Genomic DNA, 27,310 nt, shown 5'->3' with positions numbered 1-27,310 from the left:
ATTCCCCCGCAGCGCTCAAACGCCACCTCCTGCGGGCTGGCGAGGGCTTCCGAGCCTCCGAGCTCTGCTGACAAGCCGGAAGGCTCCAATCGAGCCCCAGCTCTGGCCCCGCGTTAGAGCTCTGGCTCCAGCCCCACAAACCCGTGCTCAGTCCGGCAGTCAGTCATCAGGGAGGCGAGGAGGAGGAGGACCAAGAAAAGAATGGGGGGCGGGGAAGAAGGAAAGGGGAGAAAAAGGAAAGAAAAAACAAAATAGGAAAATTCAAGAGGCAAGCCGTTGCGGCAGAGAGAAGCGCTAGCTGCCCACCTCTGGCGCCATCTTGGGGAAAAAGGTTCTACAGCGATCTGCTCCAAGATGTAGTCATTTAGCATGTCAAGAAACCCGGTCTCTCTTTCTTGACCCGAGCATACCTTGGCCCAGTCGATGTGAGGATAATTGAAGTTCCCAATGTTTACGATCTTGTGCCTTTGGGACACCTCCCTGATTTCTATCCACTTATCAAATTTTCCTGCTCAAGTTTTTCCCAACATTTTCCCCTCAAGTTTTTGAGGATGATAGCAAGCCCTCCAACCCACTATCACATTGTTCCTTGGTGCTGGCGGTTTAACCCACAGTGATTCTATGATGGAGTCAAACCCATCGTCCATTGCCATTCTGCTGGATTCTACCCCTTCTTTGACCTAGACAGCCTCCCCGCCTCCAACACGCCTCTCCCTGTCTCTCCTCTAGAGTTTATCATCTGGGATTGCGGTATCCCACTGGTTCTCTGAATCCCACCAGGTTTCTGTTATGGCCACTCTATCAATCTTATATCTACCCTCCAAATAGAAGTTAAGTAAATAAAAAAGTTATATAAATAGCATGCACCAGTTCTCTCATCTTTGCTCAGACGCTTTGGAGATTTGCATAAAAGCACCTGCGTACGGGGTCCCCCAAGAAGGGTGGCTTGTTTGCTTCTCCTTCCAGTGGACCAGCAATCCCATCCCATCATGCTCCCAGGCCTAATTCCTACACTATCATCACTTTGCTTTTTTCTGTCCTCCCCATCCTCATTCCACAAGGATGAGGAGTCCCGAAATGAACGCCTCTCAGCTCCTGTCTGCTTTCCCCTGGGATTCAGTTTAAAAGCTGCTCTGCCACCTTTTAAAAGTTATACAAGCCCGGCTTGTCCCAAAACATTAATGAGTGCCAAATGAATCTGAACTCCTCTCCTTGACACCACCGTCTCATTCACGCATTCAGACCCCTGAGCTCGCGGAACAGGTACCACTTCCGAGAGCGCTACCTTTGAGGTCCTGGCTCTGAGCTCCCTCCCTAACCACCTAAATTTGGCTTCCAGGACCTCGTGGCTACATTTCCCGAAGTTGTTGGTAGCGACATATGTAATGATCTCGTGTCTGTAAAGAGACAATGATCCTGATCAGGGAGTCTGTCTGGGAACAAAAACTACTACCTTGATTCCCTGAGGTTAGTCCTATAAGCTTCAGAAGTGTGTAATGTGTGCCACATAGACGAGCCTGGTCCACACGTTGAGACCCCTAGCTGGCCCTGTGCGTGGAACAGATAGAGCAGTTCTGAGAACACTACCTTTCAGGTACAGTAATAACTTGGTTTATGTATGCCTCAGCTTACGTAATTTCTGATTTATGAATGGAAATCAGTTCAAAATAATGCTTCGGTCTACGTTTCTTTTCCCCCGTTTCTTTCACTTTGTGAAGGAAGTTTCCGTGCACCTGGAGGTTTGTAGCGCTGCCACCATCGCTATGGCCACCCGCATTGCGGTTTATATATTTTTCGCATGACATGACGTCCTGGAGGGCACATTGATTTCATAAACCAAGGTACAGTGGTGCCTCGCTTAACGTTTGCTTCGTTTAACGTTTTTTTCGCTTAACGTTTATTTTTTCAGAGGCAGATTGTGCTTCGTATAACGTTTTTCCCTATGGGCGATTTTCGCATAGCGTTTTTGGGACCATGCTTCGCTTAACGTTTTTGGTTTTAGGTCCCCTGCTTCGCTTAACGTTTTTTTTGTTTTCAATTTAAAAAGTGTCTTAGAAGGGTCCAAAACGGTTCTAAATGCTTGGATTCGTTAGAGGACCCCTTAAGTCATGTGCAAACCTGATTTGGCTTTGATCTGACGTTTCGTTAATTTTTTGTGAATTTTTGTTTTTTGGCCCATAGGAACCAATGGACCTGTCAAAATCTGACAGCTCCATGCTTTCCTATGGGGGAGAAAACAATTTACAAAAAATTAACGAAAGTTCAGATCAAAGCCAAATCAGGTTTGCACACAACTTAGGGGGTCCTCTAACGAACCCAAGAATTTAGAACAGTTGCTGAGTCTTCATTAATTTTTTGTGAATTTTTTCTTCCCCCATAGGAAATAATGGAGCTGTCAGATTTTGACAGCTGTCAAAAGTTGGGGGAAAAAATTCACCATTAATTAACGAAAAGTCAGATCAAAGCCAAATTAACTTTTGCATCCGTTTTAGAGGGTGCAGGAGCTAATCCAAGCATTTAAAACCATTTTTGACCCTTTTATGACACACTTAATTTTGCAAAAATTGACTTCGCAAAGCCATTGAAACCTATTGAGTCAGCTACAATACATTCCAATGGAGGATACATTGTATCATTTAACGATGTTTCCTATGGGTTTTTTCGCTTAAGGACGGCAATCCGTGCCTATTGGAACGGATTAACCGGTTTCCAATGCATCTCTATGGGAAATGGTGTTTCGCATAAAGTTTTTTTCGCATAAGGTTTTTTTTTTTTTGAACCAATTAAAAACGTTATGTGAGGCACCACTGTACTACTGTAATATGCAGCATTTAGAATTTGTAATATTTAATTTAGCTGGGGTCAAATACCTTCTGAATGTCAGTGTTTAAATTTTTGCTTTTATTCTCACAGATGTGGTTTATCGAATTCCTTCTCCTCCACCCTTTCTTGTGCATTGGTTTAGGTACCTAACTCTGGAGCCAGAGTTTGGGAGTTCACTTCCCTTCTAGCTCTGCAGTTCTAAGATTCTATTAACTCAGTACCTATTTCCCTGGCCATCTCTGCTTCCTGTCCTGTTTCCAGAAATGCCTCATGATTCTCTACCCGTAATAACATTTTATAAATTCTACATCCCATCCCTTTTGTGGACCTGTCTTTTCTCCCTCTGAATAATAATCTTTGTAGACTTTTGACAGTTCCCAGCATTGACCACTAACTGCTCTTTACTCATTCTTGAGTCCAGTGATCTAGCTGCATTCATCCTTCCCCCCCTTGTTATTCATTTTTGCTAAACAATCCTTAAATTCAAATATTTGTTTCCTCTTTAATCAACTTTGAGAAATTCCTTTCTAAGTTCCTGGAAACTTAAGTACAATCAAATTTATTGCGGTCAAAGACCCAGTAAAACTAAACAAAGTATACAAAGATATGGTACACATTTTTAAAAGGACATGCTCCAATAAATTGGGAACATTTACATTAAAACTGAATCCTTATTATGTGACCGTTGATTAGCTCATCACCCTTAGAATCTCTTCTTAAGACTTAAAAGGGCTTTATGAGTTTTACAGACTGCTGCCAAGAAACTGGCACACTGCTTTGTGGGTTGGATCCCAGAAGCAGCAGCTTGGCCCTTTCTGTATCTGTAGGGCCCAACATTTTCCCGGTTAGGGGTGAAATATATTTCTCCCGTATGCCCTTCTACTGTGGGCACTGGGACAGAATGTGCTCTGTTGACTCAACCTCCCCCGAGCCACACGGCATACCCGTTCTGAAAGGGGTGTCCTTTTAAAATGGCCTTCAAGCATGGCTGAGGGGAGCACTCACCATCTGGCTAGGAAGAAGGCTGTCCTGTGGTGTGGCATTTCTAAGCATGAGAGGTATGTGGCTTGCTCAGCTGCCTACTTATCCTCTGCTGCTAAGAAGTTGGGGCATTGATTAATATCGCTCTGTATGTGTGTGTGTGTGTCCCATGCTCTTTGTCTTGGGTCAGTTTTTGTGTGGTTTATGTCCATAACCAGAACAGCCTCTGGGGAAAATCCCAGGTGTCTCAGCTTTTCTTGTGCCATCTTAGTCCAGGAAGATTGGAAGTTGTCACGTAGGACCAAGGATGCTGAATCTGATGTTGGCGGGATTGAGTTTGAGCTAGAGGTTAATAGAGGAAATTAATACTCTGGCCTCGACTTTTGTCATCTCTATCTCCAGTCGTAGACTAGCATTGGATACATGACTGGAGACCTGGAAAATGGACCTTAGTAATTTCGATTGAACCCGTTCCAATGGGGTGAATCTAGAGGAAGGAGAACCCAATAAGGTCCCATATAATAGTTGGGGCAGGGCTTTGGCTTGATATCATTTGATTGCTGCAGGGATGTAATGGCCAACTTTAGTTCATGAAAATGTTGCGACAGCTTGGGCCCACTGATGACCAACGGAAGCTACGTGTTCATGATGGACTGTCTGTGCCCCAGTTGAGTGCAGCACAACCCCTAGGTATTTATAAGCAGTTGCCTGTTCAATCCTCCATCCATTAATTTCCCACACCCTTTTTAAAGTCTCCTGCCAAATGATACAACCTTGTTTTTGAGATAGTTAAGCTCTAACTGATTATCGTCACAGAGCTGGCTGAACCTACTCATCGTCCTTCAGAGACCCACCAGGGTTCTAGAGAGAATTACTGTATCATCTGTGTATAAGAGTAGCGGCACCTTGCGGTTTGCTAGAGTTGCGGGATGTGAGTCAGTTGTATTCATGAATTCTACAAAACCGTTAAATGCTAAACTAAATGGGTGTCAAGACACATCCCTGTTTTACCTCTTTGTGAGTAGGAATCGGGTTGGAATAATGCCCATTGGCAGAGCATCTCACCATGACGGATGTGTTCGCATATAATACTCTAATCAAGTGCAGCAGCCTACAGTCAATGGATGTGCCTTCAAGCTTCTCCCACAGTTTTATCCTTGAGATGGAGTCAAAGGCTGTTTTTAGATCTACAAAGGCTGCATGCAATGTCTCTGTATTGCCTGCCACCAATTATCATAACTTGATTCAGTGTAGACCTTCCGTCCCTAAATCCTGCCTGTTCCTCTGCGATCAGATTTTTCTGAGTCGACCCAAGATTTAAGTTTAAAGGGTGACTGGCATAAAGTTTGCTAATTATACTTAGTAGACTAATAGGCCTGTAGTTAGCTGGGTCATCTCTCCTGCCTTTTTTTCTTCCAACCTTCAGGGATAAGCCCTGAGGAGTCTCAGTTGGTGAAAAGGGAGGCCAGCAGTGGGACCCAAAAGGCCATGTTCTGCTTTAGTAGCTCTGGTGGGCTGCTATCCATACTGGGGGCTTTGCCATTTTTAAGTTGACTAATGAGTGGTTTGACTTCATCTGTCAAGACTGGGGACAACACTGGTAAATCCTTCTCCATTTGCAGTAGCGTTTGACTGGAGCATATATCAGCATATGTTTTTTTTTAAAAAATGGCTCCCGTATTCTTGCTGGTATAAGAGAGTCTAACAGTGCAGATTCCCTGAGGGTGTTATGGGATATAGCTTCCAAAACAAGGCTGAGTTATTCCCCTTTGCTGCTTGGATTAGCTGGTCCCATGATGCCATTGCATCAGCTTTCTTCTTCCTAGCCACCACTTTCTTATATGATTTTTTTCAGCTCTAGGGTGTGTAGTCAAAATGGGAGGGCATCACAACCAGGAACCATTTGGTAACTCTGGTACGTGGAGTTAAGTGCCCATTTGGCTTCCAGACATTCCCTGTCAAACCACCCTTGGGAATGCCTAGTTGCGTGATTACCTTGATTTCCGCATTACCAGCAGGGGTTTCAACGCCTGTATTAATGGCTTGTAGGAGAGCAGAAAATCCATACCTGTGATGTCATCCATGATGGCCCTGTGCCAAGGGGCCATGCACTCTCCTGCCAGCATTTCCTTGGCCTTTTCCAAAGAAGGGGGGTCCATTTGGCTCTGCACCCCTCTGGACTGGGAGGGCTTAATGGTTATTCTGGGCAGCTTTTTAAGATGGACTAGGTGGGAGGCTAAATCCATATTTAACAGAAAAGGTAAGTGATCACTTTCCAGGTCTGGAAGGACTTGGAGGCTTGTGGCCAGTGGTGATACGTTACTGCTGACCAAAATGTCATCTATGGTGCTTGGACCTTGTACCAGATATGAAGGTGAACTCTCCAGGATAATCTACTGTTTTAGACTCATTCAAAATTTGGAGATTGAGTTGCCCAGCCATTGCTGCTAGCTGGGAGCCGGCCAAATTTGCCTTCCTGTCTCTGGAGAGTCATGTGTAATCAGCTCCACAACTCTGTTCAGCTCCAGGTCCCTCGTTTAAGGATGAATCGCTTGGCCTGATTCTTGCATTGAAATCATCCCCCAGTGTAATCCCCTCCACAGGGTTCTCCATTATATAGCCACCCCCCAGAGCGAAGCAGGTGTTCTTGTTGTGGGCCTTTGCATGTTAGGGGTTGAGAGAGATATCAACCACCAAGACCATTAGATCTTTGAATTTGAGGCAAATCGCCATCGCGAAATGCTCCAAAGAGGAGACGTCACTTCCGCTCGGGGGGATGACCAGCTAGGAGCGAACCCTCCGTATCGCCTAGCAAGGTAAAAAGCTATTAAAATGCATTTCTTTCTTTAGAAGAATGTTTTTTTAATCATAAATCCTTGGAGAGAAGGATAAGGAAGGCATATCGCTGATTAAAAGCCTTAAGGACTATGTTTTTTTAAAGTTATGAACTACTTTCACTTTCATGGCCGATTAGCTACTGGCGTTTTCCAGCTGCCCTGCTCCTAACGAAAAGCCTGAAACAACAATAATTATTTTTAATTAGAACTCTCTATGTCAAGGAGGAGGGATAAAACTGCCAAAACCCCCTCAGATCGCAGTTTGGAAAGATTGACGACACAACCAACTGAAGACGATAGGATGGACGAGGTTACAAGGCTTATAAAAGATCTGTCTTGTAAAATGTCTGAAGGCTTTGACAAAACAGCAAAGATCTAAGTCCATCGAAAGAAGCATTACTAAGCTTCAAGACCAAATTTCAGGGGTGTCACAGGAGTTAAAGGACATGAAGAGCAAAATTAGGGACCTTGGTGATACAGTTCAAGGAAATAAAGAAGAAATTGTGTCCATGGCTCAGCAAATTTCTGAAACCAATAAAAAGCTCATATTTATGGATGATAACCTCAGAAGGTCTAATATTAAAATAATGAACTTCCAAGTGCAACAGGGCCGAGATCTCAGAAAGGAGATAATGGCTTGGATAAACTCTATAATGGGCACGCAGCATCTGATTGAAACAGATATAGAAAAGGCATATTTCCTGGGGAATCCAAGTAGTCTCGGTATTAGACCAGTGGTTGTGAAGTTTTTGAATCATACAAAGAAAGATCAATTTTTAAAAGCAATCAAACAAAAACAAGACCAGCTGGTTTATAGGGACAGAAAAATTCAGATTTTCCAGGATTTTTGTAAAGAGACTGTGAAATGGCGAGGATCTATGCAGCCAGTTACAGCAATTCTGAGGAAAAATAACATCAGATATCAATGGGGCTACCCAATTTTTTTGAAAATCTGGAAAGACAAGATTTTGTTTAAAATCCACTCCTGCGAGCAAGGTTTACAACTGCTGAAAGATTGGAACATTTATGAAGGAGAAAGTCAGGAGTTAATTCCAACCACAAGCAAAGAACTAGAAGGCTGAACCAGAAGGAAGAAGATGGACCAGTTTTTTCTTATATTTTTTATTATTTTATTTTATTCTTTATATCTTTTATTTTTTTTCCTTTATCTTTCTCCTAACAAAATCTTTCTTATATATATGTATGTGTGTGCATATATATATACATATATATGTTTCTCTCCTCCCCTCTTTCCCCTCTTCTAATTTTTGAGGTTCTTTTTTGTTTTTTTTTTAAATTAGCTTTATAGAATAATACCATTTATTTTACTCTTGTTCTAATCATACTAAACACACTAAATTTAGATAGTAAAAGGGGTAACAAAATTAAAATTACTAAAAACTAAATATAAACTCTTTAAAGGATTCCAGTAAGGGGAAGGGGGGAAGGAGAAGGGTATTCTTATTCTTATTCTTATTTTGTTACTATTGTAGTATTAAACATTAAGTAGAAATGCAAAAGTTAAATGAAAAGATCAGAGGCAAGGCTCCGGTCATGGTTCCGCCGGACGATGGTGGCGTCTCCCCCCCCACCTTTTGCTCATGCCAGTGGTCATGGCATGGGACCATGGTGGAGAGGATACAAATGTATATGTTCACAAAATTGGTGAAGATCAATTATGGGGTGTTGTTTTGTCTGTTTTATGTTTTAGTTTATGTTTGGTAGGTTGGTGGGAGGTAAGGTTACACACGGGACCTATTGGAAAGAAAACTTTTGAACACATATGGGTAGAAAAATAAGACTTGCAACTTTAAACGTTAAAGGCCTCGGATCAACAGTGAAAAGAAGAAGAATAGAAGCATTGTTGAGGAAAAACAAGCTGGATATTGTCTTTCTACAAGAGACTCATCAATCAGAAAAAGGAGTCAATGAGTTAAAGATGAATAATATCGACATTTATGAAAAAAACTTTGGAACTTCTAAATCTAGGGGTGTAGCAATTATAATTTTCAAAAACTGCGAATTTAAAGTAGAAAAGGTAGTAAAAGATTGTAATGGTAGATTTATAATAATGCAAGGTAAAATGGGGTTGGAAGAATATACTTTGGTAAATATGTACACACCTAATAATAAACAAGGTGAATTTTATGATTTGGTTTTTAAAGAAATGGAAAAGGTAAAGAAAGGTTATGTTATTATGGCAGGAGATTTCAATATGGTTATGGATAAGATAAAAGACAAAACTGCATACAGTCGGAATGATATTTATCATAGAAACACAATATTAAGTAAAAAGATAAAAAATAACCATTTGAAGGATATTTGGAGAGAAATGAAAGGTGATGAAAAAAGATATACTTATTTTTCAGTTGTGCACAATACTTACTCTAGAATAGATTATATATTTACATCTCAGGATTTAATTTCTAAGATTGTTGATACTGAAATAAACCCTATTAAAATAACAGATCATGCATTGATGTCAATAGAGATTGAAATAAAGAAAGATTATAAAGACTCCAAAAGATGGAGAATTGATAATAATATTCTGCAGCATCCAGAAATAATAGAAAAGATAAAGAAGGAATGGCTAGAATTATGGACAATAAATGAAACAGGAGGTGCTAACCCAGGCCTGTTGTGGGACACAATGAAAGCAATCACAAGAGGAATAACGATAAGAGAATCGTGTAAATTAAAAAAAATTAAGGAGGGACATGTGAAAAAACTAGAAGAAGATTTGAAAAACTTAGAAAATAGATTTTTTACAGAAAGAGATAGAAGAATATTAATAGAAATTCAGGCTAAGAGAAAGGAATTAGATAATATAGAAATAGAGAAAGTTCAAAGAGATCTGATGTATTTAAAGAGACATTTTTTTGAATTTAATAACAAAAACTCAAAATTGTTAGCTAAAATGTGTAAAAATAAAAGAGCAAAAAATTCAATAGGGATAATTAAAGATCAAACAGGTAAAATTGTAATATAATGAAAGAAAAATTGAAGATTTTTCATGAATTTTTTCAGAAACTATACAAAGGAAATAACATAAAGAAAGAATGTATAGAAAAATATATAAACGATAATTTAAAAACTAAATTATCGGAAAATGATAAAAGAATATTAGAAGAAGAGATCAATGAACAAGAGATTGCTGAAGTCATAAATAAATTAAAAAATGGTAAAACACCAGGTCCTGACGGATTGGGTCCAGAATATTATAAACACTTTAGCACCATTTTGATACCTAAGCTAAAAATGATTTATAATAAGATAATGGAAGGAGAGACAATACCAGCTTCATGGAAACATTCATTAACGATTCTCATTCTAAAACCCAATAAGGATCAAACAGATCCAGGATCCTATAGACCTATATCTTTAATAAACCAAGATGCTAAGATTTTTACCGCTATATTGGCAAATAGATTAAATAGATTTATAGCAAATTATATTAAAGAAGACCAATGTGGTTTCATTAAGGGTAGACAAATGGACAATTTAACTAGACGAGTATTAAATATTATACATGAAATAGAAAAAGAAAAAATAAAAGCAATGATTTTATCATTGGATATATTTAAAGCCTTTGATTGTGTTGAATGGTCAACACTAAAACTTCTTATAAGAGGTTGGGGATTTGGTAAAAAGTTTAGAGGTGTTATAGATCAATTATACTTAGATAATACTTCAGAAATAATAGTTAACGATGGTATAACGGAAAAGATCTTTCTAGGCCGAGGTACTAGACAAGGCTGCCCACTTTCACCAATATTGTTTTGCATGATTATAGAATTATTAGCTAACGCAATAAGAAATGATAAATTAATTAAAGGAACAGGTAAAAATGAAATGATTAAAATTAATTTGTTTGCTGATGATTCCTTACTGACTATTAAAAATCCATTAGAGAGTATGGAAAACATTAAAAACCATTTAGAAAAATTTGGGGAAATAACAGGTTTAAGGATTAATTGGCAAAAATCACAAATGATGATGTTTAACTATAATATACAGGAGCAAGACATGTTTGTGAATAAATATAGCGTTAAAATGTGTAATCTTATCAAATATTTAGGTATAAACATAATTAGAACAACTCAAAAATTAAAAGAGAAAAATTTTAATAAATTAAAAAATGAAATTAAAGATAAATTGCAAGAGTACGCCAAATTGAAACTATCATGGTTTGGGAGAATCGCTTTAATTAAGATGAAAATATTACCGAAGATCACTTTTTTATTTAGGATGCTCCCAATACGATTAGAAGAAGAGGATTTTAAATATTGGCAGGGATTAATTAATGGATTTTGTAATCAAGGCAAAAAATCTAGAATAAATAAAAGATATTGGTATAAGGCTCAAAAAAAAGGAGGTTTAGGTATGCCCAATGTTAAAAATTATTATATAGCAAATCAATTAAGAGTTATTGGAGATATTATATTAAATAAAGAAAAATTAATTTGGTGGGAGATGGAATCTTCAGAAATAAATGGAAATGCTGAAGGATACTTGTTTAATATACTAAAGAGAAGTTCAATAAATCAGATTAAAAACCCCTTTTTAAGAAACCTGTTAAATATTTGGAATAAATATAAAGAGAAGTTTTGTCCCTTAACTTCACCATTAAAACTAGTGACTGAGACAGAAAACTTTCCTATAAATTTAAAGGATTTAGTAGAATTATTTAAGAATAAAAGGGTTGCAAGATTGAAGGACTGGATGGGTAACATGAGATCGAAGGAGTTGATTATGTCTAAACTGCAATCTAATAAACTATCATGGTATAATCTTATTCAGTTAGACACCTGGACAAAGGATTGGTTGAAAACTAATGGTAAATGTAGAGAACTTACTAAGTACGAACAATTTCTGTCATCACATGAAGATATGCAAGATACAATTTTGAAAGGAATAGTAAGTAAAATATATAATATAATTTTGGAACAAGAGGAAAAAGAATGGGGAATAGAAGGTTTAAAATTAATTTGGGAAAACGATTTAAAAACAGATATTAAAATAGAGGATTGGACAAAAATGTGGAGGATGAGAGTGTTAAGATTAATGTCAACAAGAATAAAGGAAATTTTTTTTAAAATCTGTCTAAGGTGGTATTTGACTCCTGTAAAATTGAATATAATAAATCCAACATACTCCAAAGCATGTTGGAAATGTGATGAGGAAATTGGTACGTATTTTCATATGTGGTGGGAATGTAAAGTGGTTAAGAAATTTTGGGAATTGATTTTTAAGGAAATGTGTGATATATTTGATAAAGATATTGATTTTAATGCCAAAATTGCTTTATTGTCAATTTTTGATAATACAGATCTGGACCATCACTCGAAAGAATTAATCACTAATTTTATGACAGGTGCTAGAATATTAATAGCTAGATTTTGGAAAGACAAGAAGGATATTAAAATTGAAGACTGGTATTGTGAAGTATGGGACATTGCATTAAATGATAAATTGACTATGGAACTTAAAATAAAAAGAGGGGAAATAAGATGTAACAATTTCTATGATATTTGGGGTAAATTTGTGGAATTTGTGTTAGTGAAAGGAAGGGGGAAAGCCTCTAAAGAATACTCAATACAATTTTGGAGAGGTAATCTGTAAGAAAAAAATTATTATAGTAAATAGAGTCCCGTGGGTATGGGGTGCACATTAGAATTTAGTTTATAATAAGCACTATTACTTGTATTTTTTTGTATTTTTGTTATGTATGTGTTCTTTTGTGTATTTTTTTGTATAAAATAAAAATTATTAAAAAAAAAAAAAGAAATGCTCCAAAGAGAGCAGTTGTCTACAGCTTACTCCTAAGGAGGTGGAAACCAACGTACACAGGCCTTCTTTGAGCCTCCTGGGCCCAGCCCCGGGGTATTGCACTGTTAATGTAGGAATAGTAGCCATCCACCCTAATTTCCTTATCTGTCCAAGTCTCCTGAAGCAGGATTATATCATAATTCCGTTAGAAAAAAGGATAGTCCTGGCTTTTGCAGTGAGCCCATCCGGCAATGTTCCAAGAGGCAACGTTCAGAAATTTCTCTGACACCGTCTTGGACTTGTCTGCATGCAGTCAGGCTGAGCTGTGATCATCCTGATGCTAATTTGAGCTTGGCTCGCCGGCTGCTATAGATAGGATAGGATCCTCTTCAGAGATAACCACATTGGGGCACAGGATCTTCTTGTTGATTCATACAGCTGGTTCTTGTCGGGGATGGTTCCTATTACAACTAGATGGTCACCATTGAGGCCACCATTGAAGAATTCTGTACAAAGGGCCCAGGGCTGGCCAGCTGATCATAGGAAGTTGTCTGAGACTTTAGGGAAGGAGTCAAGGTTTCCAGTTGCCTTTTTGAGGTTGCCTGTTCACCTGCCGGCATGGCCTTAAGTGTGGTCAACAGTTTAACCTTCTGGTTATCTGCTGTTAGTTCAGATGTAAGCTTATCCCCTGCAGACCGATTGCTGGGGGTTGTGTAGCAAAGCAGATCGAAAGAGGGTAAGGAATTGAGAAGTTGGGTCCTGGGTGACTCCATTGGCTTCGGTAGGTTCGTCAGAACAGGCTGATTCAGGGGAATTAATGGGGTTTCTAAGTGCTCGTCTGAAACGTGTATTGGGTCCTCAACTTGCCCCCTTGATGGTCTGGCTCTCCTCCTGGGGCTAACCAGAGTTCATTTCTGTGTTGAAATAGCTCTAAAATGCCTTTGAAGCCTAATCCCGACTCCGCTTAGCTCTAGGGATTGCGCAAGGAGCTGCCTTGGGATATTGTTGGTACAGAAATATAAGAGAAAACATTCTTGGCTCCTTGTACCAGGCAGTCTCTCTATCTTGGAGAGGTCAGTGCCAACAGTGCCCCCTTCCTTAAGGGGGAGACTGTGATTGCCAGGGTCTTTGAATCATAAATCAAGTTGGAGTGGTCTTTCCCAGTGGCTCTTGAAGCAGAAGTCTCAAACCGGGGATGTTGATAGCTCCTGGTGAAGAGCCCTTTGTGAGGCGAGGCTGATCTCCTTGCCTATTGGAGGGGGTTCTCTTTTTTTCAAATTTTTTATTTTTTAACATAAGGGGTGACAAAAGGGAAAAGGGAACTTGGAATTTATGAGGAAGAGGAGAGACAATAACATACTAACAACCATTCTATACTTATTGCCATATCAAAGTTTTACGTTATTCTGTTTACTCTTTTCTGCCTTCTAGATTCAGTTCTCATTTCCATGTATGCTATTTACACGTTGCCTGCTAATTTAGTCCATTTATTGAATAGGTCCCATCTTTCTGTTGCCTTTTTTTTTCTTTTTTTTCTTTTTTATATATTTATTTAGGAACAGGGATAAAGGGTACAAAAAGAAAGAGGGGATAGAGAAGGAAAAATGGTTTTGGGGGATAGGAGAGCATAAAGTATAACATCATCCAATCAATTCATATTACTAATACATATCAACTTTTTGCTTTTTCACAGTTTGATTACCCTCCTGCTTTTATCTTATCATTTAATTTTAATTTTATTCTATGTTATTCCAACATTGTCTGGTAACTGCTGTCATTTATACAATACATCCCATCGTTCAATTTCTTTTTGAATTGAACAGTCTTTCAGCCCATCTGACAGAATATCCATTTTTTTCACTTCCCATATTTTCACCATAAGATTGTCTGGTTTCAGTATCTCTGCCTCCTTAAGATTTTTGTCATAATGCTTTTTAATTTTGGAAGCTGCATGGGTCACTGGATAACTCTCTACTGCATTCATATTACTTGGTGTCATGTCTAATACAGACGATTCTAAAGTTTGTACAACTTCATTTAAGTTTTGTTTGGCATCTACTGTCCCCTCTTTTGTCACTTTCATCAGATCTTCTATTTTGCTAAGACCTTCATGTACTTGCTGGAACCCTGTTAATATTAGCCTTTGTATATTAATCTGCCATTCCTTTTCTATTTCTTGCACCACTATTCCAGAACTTTGGGATTGAACAGACCAAGTCTCCATTTGTTCTTTTGAATTTTTGGGGTCCATCTCAGGCTTTGGGGTTTGTATAAATACCACAATAATCACCCCCTAGAAATCCTTCCACAGTTTCCACAATTTTATCAACAATTCAAACCCCTCATCATAAACCTCCCCTTAGATCTCCCTCCAATCTTTATCTAAATATTGTAATATAAAAATCAACTTTTAGCCCAGCAAATACAATATCAAATAGAACCGTGACGCAGTTATTTCTTCTTCTCCTGGGTTCAGCAAGCTTCTTTTATTAGACACACGTGGTCTGCAGTCCGACAAACAAAACAACAACCATAAAGTCTCAAACTGTCCAGTAGATTGTCCTTGAAGCTCGTCTTGTGATCTTCATTAACCCCTTAATGCTCCTTAGTCCAGTCGGCCACGTCAGCTCCTTCTCCCGAAAACCACCAGATTCTATTATTTATAGTTCACAAAGTCCAGAGAAGGCAAAGAGTAACGTATCCCAGCCACACTGCATCCACCGAAGTCTCTTAAATCCAGTCAGACGGTGTTGCTGTCTGGGATTCTTTTCCAGAAACATAAGATTTATTTTTCCATCTCAGACTCTCGGCTTTAGAATCAGCCTGGTGTTTTAAGAGTTCACTTGGAGAAGCTTAGTTTCGCTTTTGAGTCAGACTGATAAGATAAACCCGCCGCTGCATTTATTCTTTCAGCCAAATATTTTCATTCTTATTTCAGCTTAATGAGGCTGTTTCATAAATCAGAGGCTTCGGCTTACTTACTTGTTATATATTATTAGTTTATATTGATTGCTCTCCTCTCCCCCGGTAAAGGGTTCCTCGCGGCTCAGTGCCAAAATGGCGCCCGCTCCAGTCCGTGCACGGTGATTTCTTCAGAAGAAAAAAGTCTGGGTCTGCCTCCCTTTCTTCTCCTTCTGCTGCTCACCATCTGCTTCAGAGAGACTTCTTCTAGACTCTCCTTTGATCCCCATTTCAAAAGAGGGATCCCGGATCGGAGGGTTCCAGTTTTTTCCAGAGAGCTCTTCTCTGGAGTTGCTGGCAGCACCACAACAAAGCCCCGCCTCTCCTTTCTGTTGCCTTTTGTAGGGGATAATCCTTCATGACTTCTGATAAAATATCCATTTCTGCTATTTCCCGTATTTTTTCAATAAGATCCTCTTGCTTCGGTATCGTCGGACTTTTCCAATTTTTAGCATATAAAATTTTAGCTGCTGTAACAATATACACAACTATATATTCCTTTGATTTATCCACATTATCAGGTATCATACTCAATAGGAACAATTCTGGGGTTAATTGCACATTACAGAGCAATATTTGTTGTAACATAGCATGTACTCTTTTCCAGTATTTTTTCGCTCTTTCGCATGACCACCACATATGATAATAACTTCCCACTTGTGTTTCACATTTCCAACACTTATTTGATACATCTGTATACATCTTTGACAGTTTTTCTGGGGTCATGTGCCACCTATAAAACATTTTTTATATATTCTCTTTAAAATTAACCTATCTTGTAAGTTTTATGTTACTTTGCCATATTTTCAGCCATTGGTCAATATCGATATTATGCCCTATGTTTTGTGCCCATTTTATCATATATTCCTTAACCATTTCATCCTGCATTTTAATTTCCAACATATAGTTATACATTTTCTTAACAATTTGTTATTTTGAAACCAACAGCAGCTTATCAAAAGACGTTTGCTCTGAATAGAAACCCTCTATTTTATCTTTTGCATATCTAGATTCTAACTGTGCTCTAGGACACCAATCTATATAAACATTCTGTGACTCTAGTTCTTCCTTAGACCTTAATTCCCCATCTTTTTAAAGTAAATCTTGATATCTTAGTAAATTTACTTTTGTCATGAATCTAGGTTGTGTAAAAGCCTCTATCGGTGACACCCATACAGGTATTTTGTAGTAAATTTGTTGTATAATCTTTCTCCATGTTCCCAGTAAAGCTCTTCTTCTCATGTGTGAGTTAAAATTCTTTTGTTCTTTATCCTTTTTATACCATAGATAAGCATGCCATCCTAATTGCAAATCGTGTCCTTCCAAGTTGAGTACTCTATCATTTTCTAGAGTTACCCATTCCCTTATCCAATCTAGGATACAGAACCCAATTCGGAAGACCAAAGCCACCCCTCTGTTTAGCATCTTGCATTGCCTTAATTTTAATTCTTGATTTTTTTTTCCTTGCCATATAAATCTCATGATTATCTTGTTAAGTTCTTTAAAAAATGACTGTTTTAGTATGATAGGAATTGATTGGAATAAAAATAAAATGTTTGGCAAGATGTTCATTTTAATCGTTGCAATTCTTCCCAACATTGATAGTTGTAGTTTATCCCATTTCTCCAAGTTGTTCTGTATCTCCTTCATCAATTTCATGTAGTTATCTTTAAACAGTGTGCTTGTCTTCTTTGTGATTTGTATCCCTACATATCGAATTTTCTTTTCCTCTTGGAAGTTCATCTTCTCTATTAGCACCTGCCTTTCTTCTTCTCTCATGTTCTTAGTGAGTATTTTGGTCTTCTTTTGATTTATTCTCATTCCTGCCATGTCACCAAATTTTTTTACCATTACCATCAAGTCTTCTATTGAATGCAGAGCTCCTGACTAGAGCTGCTCATGCGTTGCCATCTTACCCTTTAGTACAATCATTGGGGAGAAAATGAGAAGGAAAAAAAGTTAATATACTTTGAATTTGATCTACTTATTTGGGGGTACAAATGATCCTCCCTTCACAACTCCTCCTCCCAAAAGGTCCCTCAGTGAATAACTTTCCAATCTGAAGCCCAAAGGCACAAACTCTGGACCCCTCCATCATTGTCTTCCCTCACCTTTTTACCTGTCTTTCCATCCTCCTCTGTGATTCAGGTGGAGCCCGAATGCATCATTCCTTATTCATGTAGATTTTGGAAGTAGTTGTTTCTCTTCTTTTTTCTAATCTACCAGATGATGAACAGGAGAAGAATTGCTGAGCAAAATCTGGGTCAACCTGGGCAGGAACTCGCAATCAAGCAAGAAAACAGAGAACTGAAAATAGGAATAGTCAGGCATGGACTTCACATGAAAGGAGTGACACAGGGGAGAAACCACATAAATTTATGTCACCTCAGTAACCGTCAAAGAACACATGCAGGAGAGAAACAGTATCCGTGTATGGAATGTGGAAAGAGCTTCAATCACAGCAGTTCCCTGAGTTCCCATCAAAAAACTCACACTGGGGAGAAACCATATCAATGCATGGAATGTGGGAAGAGCTTCAGTCATAGCAGTACTCTGAGTTCCCATCAAAGAACACACACTGGGGAAAAACCATATGAATGCATGGAATGTGGAAAAAGCTTCAGTCAGAGCAATGCCCTGAGTTCCCATCAAAGAACACATACTGGGGAAAAACCATATGAATGCATGGAATGTGGGAAGAGCTTCACTCGGAGTAGCACCCTTAGGTTACATCAAAGAATTCACACTGGGGAGAAACCACATAAATGCATGGAATGTGGAAAGAGCTTCAGTTGGAGCAATGCCCTGAGTTCCCATCAAAGAACACATACTGGGGAAAAACCATAGGAATGCATGGAATGTGGGAAGAGCTTCAGTCGGAGTAGCACCCTTAGGTTACATCAAAGAATTCACACTGGGGAGAAACCACATAAATGCATGGAATGTGGAAAGAGCTTCAGTCGGAGTGATCACCTGAATTCCCATCAAAGAACGCACACTGGGGGAAAACCATATGAATGCATGGAATGTGGAAAAACCTTTCGTCACAGTGCTCACTTTAGGTCACATGAAAGAACTCACACTGGAGAGAAACCACATAAATGCATGGAATGTGGAAAAATCTTCAGTCATAGCAGTACCCTGAGTTCAAATCAAAGAACACACACTGGGGAAAAACCATATGAATGCATGGAATGTGGAAAGAGCTTCAGTTGGAGCAATGCCCTGAGTTCCCATCAAAGAACTCACACTGGGGAGAAACCACATAAATGCATGGAATGTGGAAAGAGCTTCAGTCGGAGTGATCACCTGAATTCCCATCAAAGAACGCACACTGGGGGAAAACCATATGAATGCATGGAATGTGGAAAAACCTTTCGTCGCAGTGCTCACTTTAGGTCACATGAAAGAACTCACACTGGAGAGAAACCACATAAATGCATGGAATGTGGAAAAATCTTCAGTCATAGCAGTACCCTGAGTTCCCATCAAAGAACACACACTGGGGAAAAACCATATGAATGCATGGAATGTGGAAAGAGCTTCAGTTGGAGCAATGCCCTGAGTTCCCATCAAAGAACTCACACTGGGGAGAAACCACATAAATGCATGGAATGTGGAAAGAGCTTCAGTCGGAGTGATCACCTGAATTCCCATCAAAGAACGCACACTGGGGGAAAACCATATGAATGCATGGAATGTGGAAAAACCTTTCGTCACAGTGCTCACTTTAGGTCACATGAAAGAACTCACACTGGAGAGAAACCACATAAATGCATGGAATGTGGAAAAATCTTCAGTCATAGCAGTACCCTGAGTTCCCATCAAAGAACACACACTGGGGAAAAACCATATGAATGCATGGAATGTGGAAAGAGCTTCAGTTGGAGCAATGCCCTGAGTTCCCATCAAAGAACTCACACTGGGGAGAAACCACATAAATGCATGGAATGTGGAAAGAGCTTCAGTCGGAGTGATCACCTGAATTCCCATCAAAGAACGCACACTGGGGGAAAACCATATGAATGCATGGAATGTGGAAAAACCTTTCGTCACAGTGCTCACTTTAGGTCACATGAAAGAACTCACACTGGAGAGAAACCACATAAATGCATGGAATGTGGAAAAATCTTCAGTCATAGCAGTACCCTGAGTTCCCATCAAAGAACACACACTGGGGAAAAACCATATGAATGCATGGAATGTGGAAAGAGCTTCAGTTGGAGCAATGCCCTGAGTTCCCATCAAAGAACTCACACTGGGGAGAAACCACATAAATGCATGGAATGTGGAAAGAGCTTCAGTCGGAGTGATCACCTGAATTCCCATCAAAGAACGCACACTGGGGGAAAACCATATGAATGCATGGAATGTGGAAAAACCTTTCATCACAGTGCTCACTTTAGGTCACATGAAAGAACTCACACTTGGGAGAAACCATATTAATGCATGGACTGTGGGAAGAGCTTCAGTTGGAGTAGCACCCTTAGGTTACATCAAAGAATTCACACTGGGGAAAAACCACATAAATGCATGAAATGTGGGAAAAGCTTCAGTCTCAGCAGTTCCCTGAGTTCCCATCAAAGAACGCACACTGGGGAAAAAACCACATGAATGCATGGAATGTGGAAAGAGGTTTCGTCACAGTGCTAACCTTAGGCCACATAAAAGAACTCACACTGGGGAGAAACCACATAAATGCATGGAATGTGGAAAGAGCTTTAGTCACATGGGTGAGTTTTGGAAACATGAAAAAATTCACACTGGGGAGAAACCACATACAGTGGTGTCTCGCTTAACGGGTGCTCCGTTTAGTGATGAAATCGCTTAGTGATGACTTCTTGGAGCGTTTTTGCGCTTTGTTTAAGGATGGTCCCCATGGGCGACTTTCGCTTAGCGATGGTGGGACCATGCTTTGCATAGCGATTAAATTTTGGGTTCCCTGTTTTGCTTAACGATGGTTTAAACAGCTTCATGTTTGCTGTTTTTTAAATTTTTCTGTTATTTATAAAGTTAAAGTTTACTGTTTAAAATGTTTGAAATCATAAAGTGCACTTAATAAACCCTTTGTTAAGCAAATTTGACTTTGTTCTGACTCTTTTTAAATTTGTTGTTGGATTTTTCCCCCCATTGAGATGCATTGCATAGGTTTCAATGCATTTCAATTGGGGAACCGTGTTTCACTTTAAAATGTTTCCTACGGCGATTTTCGCTTAAGGACAGCAATTCATTCCTATTGGAACGGATTATCCGGTTTTCAATACATTTCAATGGGAAACCACGTTTCGCTTACCGATGTTTTCGCTTAGCAGCGATTTTTCTGGAACAAATTAACATCGCTAAGCGAGGCACCACTATATATGCATGGAATGTAGAAAGAACTTTAGGAATATGGGTTACTTTAGGAAACATGAAAGAACTCTCACTGGGGAGAAAGCACATAAATGTATGAAATGTGGAAGAAGATTTAGTTACATTAGTGAATTTAGGAAACATGAAAGAACTCACACTGGGGAGAAACCATATTAATGCATGGAATGTGGAAAGAGCTTTAGTCTCAGTGCTGGCCTTAGGATACATCAAAGAATGCACACTGGGGAGAAACCATATAAATGCATGGAATGTGGAAAGAGCTTTATTCAGAGCTCCTCGAAAGACTAAGCAAATGCTGACGTAATGCAAAACAGAGAAAAGTACAATGGAAGCTTTTACAAAATTAGTGTAAAAAGAGAAAAGGATGGATCTTATAAGGCTAACTCATGAAAGAAAAGCAAGTAGTGAAGAGAGAGAAGCTGTCCTTTGTTTTAAAAGGCTTTTCCCTCATAAATAATAATAGTAATGAGTTTTAAAGAGGGTACCAGTGAATATACTATATTATTTATGAAGAACTAGGTGTTTCTATGCTATTGTATTGAGAGTATACTGCTTTGTAGTGGCAGGGATTGTTGGAAGGAGTGGACATTTTGGTTTTTCAAGGTCTGGAAGGAGTGGGCATTTTGGTTTTTCAAGGTCTGGTCTTTTCGGGCCCTTGACTGCACTTGGTTGGAGGTGACCAAATCCTTTGATCCTTAACATCTGAGCTTCTCGGAGACTGGAAAACCCAAGCCTTGGGAAGATTTAGTTTTTCTGACTGATGCAGAAGAGATATAAATATTGGGAGAGATCTCACATAAAGTGTTATAAGAAAGGAATGGAGAACCATAGATGTTTGGTTTCATGGAGTACAACAGACAAGGGAACTGATGCTGAATGAAAGTTCTTGGAAGAACGGAAAGATAACTGTGAGGCAGTGACAACCAGCAATGGATTTTGCAGACCACTGGATGAGAACAAAATTTTCTCTTTATTTAAAAAACTATTTGAGTCAAAAATGCTTTTTTACTTTGTATATATTTTTAAAGTTTAAATACTTTTGCATGTGTTTCATTGTAAATTATATATTTTTTCCTTTTTATCTTTGTATTCTTTAGAAGTTTAAAGTGTTCTGAAGATGTATTCTGTCTTTCTAGATTATGAGCATCAGTATTTTAGATTCAAACACGCTGTAAATTTTGCCTATTACCTAACTTTAAGTTGCTCCATCTTTTTACATGGTGCAAGCATGTATTTTAAGTAAGCCTGCAGGGTTTTTTGCATAACTGTATGATGTTTGGATTTAAAGATCTGTACCGACTTTTTTCCCTCACGCCTTTAAGACTGCCTTACTTTGGGGGGGGGGTTATTATATTTAAGTATGGAATCTAGAGATGATGTAAATAAATGAACGTGTACAGAATTAACAAGTTTTGGAATTGTCTAGAATGATTGCAAGAATGAAAAGACTTCCTGTGAGATACCCAGTTGAGCTTCAAACGTCTTGTCACTTGCTGTCTATCTGATGGAGAAAGTCGGGCTGAACCCATCCTGACTGGGGTGCCATGTTGCTGTTTAGTTGTTTAGTCGTGTCTGACTCTTCATGACCCCATGGACCAGAGCATGCCAGGCCATACTTTCCTGAAAGGAGGAGGGAGAAGCCCATGAATCCCCAGAGACAGAACATATGACCTGTCAGAGAAGTGACACCTCCATGGGGAGAATGGAAAGATAGAGAAATGAGAAGGGTCACAGAGAAGACCAGGAGGATAGAGATCGTTCCAGGTGAAGAAACAAAGGTTTAGGCCAAGGAAGGGATGGGAGGTTCTGGAAATAAAGAGCCTGGGGTGTCTAAGCTGGAAGTTCCAGTGAGGGAAGCAGAAGGTCCATCAGAGGAAAGGATCGACTGGGCAAAGGAACATGAGGGTAGCAGCAGAGGTGCAGGAGAAAAAGAAAGGAATAAGGCAGGAGGGGGGAAGAGAAATATATCTTGGGGAACCATCAAGAAGGGAGAGAGCGGAAGGTGGAGAGGTGGGAGGGCAAAAGAAGGAGAGGATATTACCACAAGGCTGGGAGTGGATAAGAATGGAGAATCCCTGGACCAAATAGTGGGAGAACTTGATGATACTTCATGAGAGGCAGAAAGGAGATGGAGAGAAGTAAGACCGGAGAAACCCTCCTATTGGGGAGAAAAAGAGGTTGGAAGGGGGAGGAGAAAAATCAGGGAGGAGAGAGGCACGCTAGCTGAAGAGTGAGATGGACCAACCTCTCAGAGAGGGCTTTTGGCAGGACCCCGGTGGGTCGTCTTCCAGTGGTGACAACTGGAATTGTAGAATCTCCTTGCCTGGGCTATCTGTAAATTTCTGTAGGATTCCTGTGGAGTCAGATATCCTAATAAAGTTCTGGCGTGAAGATATCAAAGACGTCATAAAGGAGAGAGGCCGTAGAAATACATGGAATGTAGGAGGACTTTCCATAAAAGCAGTCAGCTTTCTGTTCAAGAACTCATACAGATAAGAAAAGCAAAGAATGTGGGAACAGCTTCCGTCTGAGCTGACAGGCCTAGAATAGCCCTTTAAGAATTGATAATCAATAATGTAACCTCAAAATGGCCCTCCCACCTCGCAGGGAGCAAGGGCCTATTTTAATGGTCCACCCTCAAAAGTTACTGGATCCAGTAGGATTCCAGGATACCATGGGAGGGATACCGGCAGATCTGGTTGGTGCTCCTGTCAAGGCTCTGGTAGATGGTTGGACTACTAGCCGCCACTAGAACTGTTGACACAATCACTCCTAAACGCCCTCTCCAATGCAGAGCTCATCCAGTGCCCTGGTTTAACCAGGAGCTGTGAGCAATGAAGCAAATTAGGAGAAGGCTAGAGAGCAAGTGGAGGAAGAAACTGACGGAGTATAATAGAGAAGCTGCCAGGGCCGCAACTAACCTTTATCTGGCCAAGATAAGGGCTCCTAGTCGAGCTCACCTCGCTGACTGGAATTGGTCGGCACGAAGGGCCTCCCCCTAGTATCTCCCCTGACCAATTTGCAGCATTTTAAAAATCTAAAGTGGAGGCCATCCGCTGGGAGCTTTCTCCTTTTTTGGATACAGTGGATCGAGGAGAGATGTCCACTGCTCTGCCTTGCCCGGTGAGTCTTGACCATTTTCAGCCTGTGATTCCTGACATTGTGGACAAGGCGCTAGCTCGCTGTTGGGCCACCACCTCCTCACTCAACCCTTGCCGGGCCTGGCTAATCAAAGCAGCCAGGCCCACAACAACTGAATGGGCTACAGCGATAATTAATGGGTCTCTTCAGTTGGGCAGGTTTCCCCTGCCGTCAAGGAGACACTCATTAGGCCCATTCGAAAGAAACTTAACTTGGTGGCGGACAATATTGGCAATTATAGGCCCGGCGCCAATGTTTTTTTCATGAGTAAAGTGGTGGAGAGGGTGGTGGCCGATCAGCTTCAGGCGCATTTGGATGAAACAAATGCCCTGGATCCATTTCAGTTGGGCTTCAGGCCGTGACATGGTACGGAAATTGCATTGGTTGCCCTGTTAGATTACCTATTGAGGGAGGCTGGCGGAAAAAACCTCTGCTGGTCCTCCTCAATCTCTCAGCCGCCTTTGATACCCTCGACCATGGTATCCTGCTAAGGAGCGTCTCTGAGCTGGGAATCAGTGGTCAGGCATTGTCCTGGCTCTGGTCTTTCCTGGGGGACCGTCCTCAGAGAGTTCATCTTGGGGAGCATTTGTCAGCCCCGTGGAGCCTCAATTGTGGAGTTCTGCAGGGTTCGGTCATCTCTCCAGTGCTGTTTAACATCTATATGAGGCCGCTGGGTGAGGTCATCAGGGGGTGTGGAGCGTCATGCCATCAACATGCTGATGACACGCAGCTCTACATCTCCTTTTTGCCAACTACAGCAGATGCTGTCCTGTCCCTGCAGCGCTGCCTGTGGTCTGTACTGCAATGCATGCAGGAAAATGGGCTGAGGCTGAACCCGGACAAGACGGAGGTCCTGAGGGTGGGCGTTCCTAGCATCAGTGGTTTGGGAAACTCCCTCTCCTTTGGGGGGGGGTGACTACTGTCTATTTCAAAGTCCTTCCCTAGCATCAGCAGTTTGGGAAATTCCCTCTCTTTTGGGGGGGTGACTCTCAGCACGAAGAGTGAGGTGTGCAGCTTGGGGGTCCATCTGGACCAGGTGCTTGCCTTGGAATCCCAGGTGGCGTCAGTGGTCCACACTGCTTATTTCATCTCTGGCAGATAGCCCAGCTGCGCCCCTATCTAGATGTTGGGTCACTCACCACTCTGGTCCATGCGCTTGTTATCTCATGGTTAGATCAATGTAATGCTCTCTATGTGGGGCTGCCTTTGAGATCTATGCAGAAACTCCAGATGGTGCAGAATGCGGCGGTGAGACTTCTTACTGGGGTAAAGAAATATCAACATATTACCCCCATTCTGGCCACCTTGCACTGGCTGCCCATTCAATTCCAAGTAGATTTCAAAGTTTTAATGCTTACGTATAACGCCCTAAACGGTTTAGGGCCTCATTACCTGACAGAACACCTTCTCCCACCTAGGACTACCCGTATCACTAGATCTAGCCAGAAGGTGAGGCTGAGGATCCTAATGCCGAGGGAGGCCCGGAAGGAAAAAACAAGAAACCAGGCCTTCTTGGCGGTGGCTCCTCATCTTTGGAATGGCCTCCCCCCGAGATCTGCATGTGCCACAAAAAGGTGACTACTGGTTCTTTTGTATCCCAGGAAGAACAACATTAAACAGCAAAGAACCTCACAAGACACATTAATAAATGCAAAAATAAATATACTTTATTATCTATTGATTACAATTCCAAATAAAGGGGTTTCATGCATTCAGCACATTCACACCACATACATACTCACCAAAGAGAGAAGAATTCTTTACCTGCATTGTCCAAGTTCCAAAGAAGGTAGTTGGTTCCAAAGCCACTTTTGGTCTCAGCAGACAGACAGGCAGACAGACTAATGTTTGCCCAGACCCCTCTTATATTCTATTTAGGCAGTTTTTTAGGAGCGCATGCGCAGAAGAGATTCCTTTGTCTCAGGTTGCTCACAGAGCATGCGTAGTAGAGATATCTTTAGATAGATGGTCCTTATCACTTATTGTGAAGTGTGGAATGCCTAATATGTCTTCCATCACTTAGTGGACAGGTGTGGAGTCTGCTTTGCTCTGGAGGATCTCTGTACCAGAGTCTTCTTAATCCCGTTGACTCTACTCCCAGCAGCAGATGTTTTTTGTCAACTTAGTTCAAAAAGTTAACAGTTCAAAAGTTGAATCTCTCACAATGAGGGCTTCTAGCTAGAAATACAAAGTCCCATAGTTCCTCTGGTTTTCTTGGTCTCCAGCTTTGTGTTCTAACTCTCTCTGGTTCTTCACCTGATCGAGGCCAAATATGCACACACCGGACACATGACCCCTTCCCTGGGCATCTTCAAACGCCAACTGAAAACCTGGCTGTTTAAGCAAGCCTTTCCTCCATCCACTGCCTGATTTTGTTCTCTGTGCCTTTCCCCCATCTGGTTTATTGTGGTTCCTTTTTCTCTCTTAGTAACACATTGTTATGATTTTAAATGTATTTAGATTTGATATGTTGTTACCCGCCCAGAGTAGTCGGCATAACTAGATGGGCGGGCTATAAATGTAACAAATAAATACAAATAAATAAATCAAAGTTCGTGAAAAGTTTGTAAGAAAGAGTCCAATTAATTACTTCAGCTGTGCAAGTAACTAGCTGACCAGTTTGATTTAACCCAGCTGTGGAAATAAAATTCTGGGGAAGAAGCCTGGAGAAGCTAATCTCTGATTGACCACTAGGGGCAATAAAATCAACAACCTCTGAACACTTTTTTTCAGGTTGAACGAGGAAAGACGAAGGTGCTCCTCTGCAGGACTGATTTAGGATGCTGGATATTGCTATAGACTCTGGATATGTGCTATGGGAAATGGACTGATATTGCATGCTTTATCTTGTATGACCAATGGACTGAACTAAGACAACTCTGTATGACTACGGCTACAATACAATTTTTTCTTTACCTTAATGAACTCTCTTTTCATTGCTTGTTTGCATCCTGGCACCTGAATTGAATAAATCTCTGCTAGGGCAGAGGAAAGATCCCAAGGAAACAACAAACTCCATAGTTCCCTATGTGGATAAAAGTTGATCGAATAAGTGACAGAGGCACCTGTTAATAAGAACACATAACAACATGGCTGAGAAATCGAAGCATGAAGTCTGGGTTCCCAATTTTATATTATTTACAATTTCCATCAATATGTCAGAGCTTGCTAATACATTTCTGCTGTATTTGTTTCTCTGTTTGAAATATTTTCTCCTTAGAAAGGACCCAAGGGTGGTTTACATCATTAAAAGACAATAAGAGCTTTCAAGGATAACTATAGAAATACTTTAAAGGATCAAAGGGGGGGGGGGCTGTGGTCCCTGTGACAAGCCCAAGCCAATAATGAAGCTTCTTGACATTGTGGGTTGAAAAAGTGATATACGTGTGTGAGTCATGCTCCGTTCAGTATCCCACCATGAGAAT

At 40.3% G+C, this 27,310-nt stretch overlaps 1 protein-coding gene and 1 long non-coding RNA gene across 2 annotated transcripts; both read left to right on the top strand.

Annotated features, from left to right (window-relative positions):
- LOC144585050 (uncharacterized) lies at nucleotides 1-26,806 on the top strand. Its single transcript, XM_078382494.1, is given in 3 exon segments — nucleotides 1-1,841; nucleotides 17,598-19,973; nucleotides 19,975-26,806. Coding segments are annotated over 2 exon segments (2,604 nt in total). The 5' UTR covers nucleotides 1-1,841; the 3' UTR covers nucleotides 20,203-26,806.
- Nucleotides 20,736-26,806, top strand: LOC144585080 (uncharacterized). Its single transcript, XR_013539565.1, has one exon. It is a non-coding gene; the product is annotated as an uncharacterized LOC144585080 (long non-coding RNA).
- Nucleotides 26,807-27,310: the final 504 nt, after the last annotated feature.

The sequence above is a fragment of the Pogona vitticeps genome, chromosome Z (genome assembly GCF_051106095.1).
Source record: "Pogona vitticeps strain Pit_001003342236 chromosome Z, PviZW2.1, whole genome shotgun sequence".
NCBI lineage: Eukaryota > Metazoa > Chordata > Lepidosauria > Squamata > Agamidae > Pogona > Pogona vitticeps.
The sequence above is the reverse complement of the archived record's forward strand: the minus strand, read 5'-3'. Positions and strand labels throughout refer to the sequence as shown.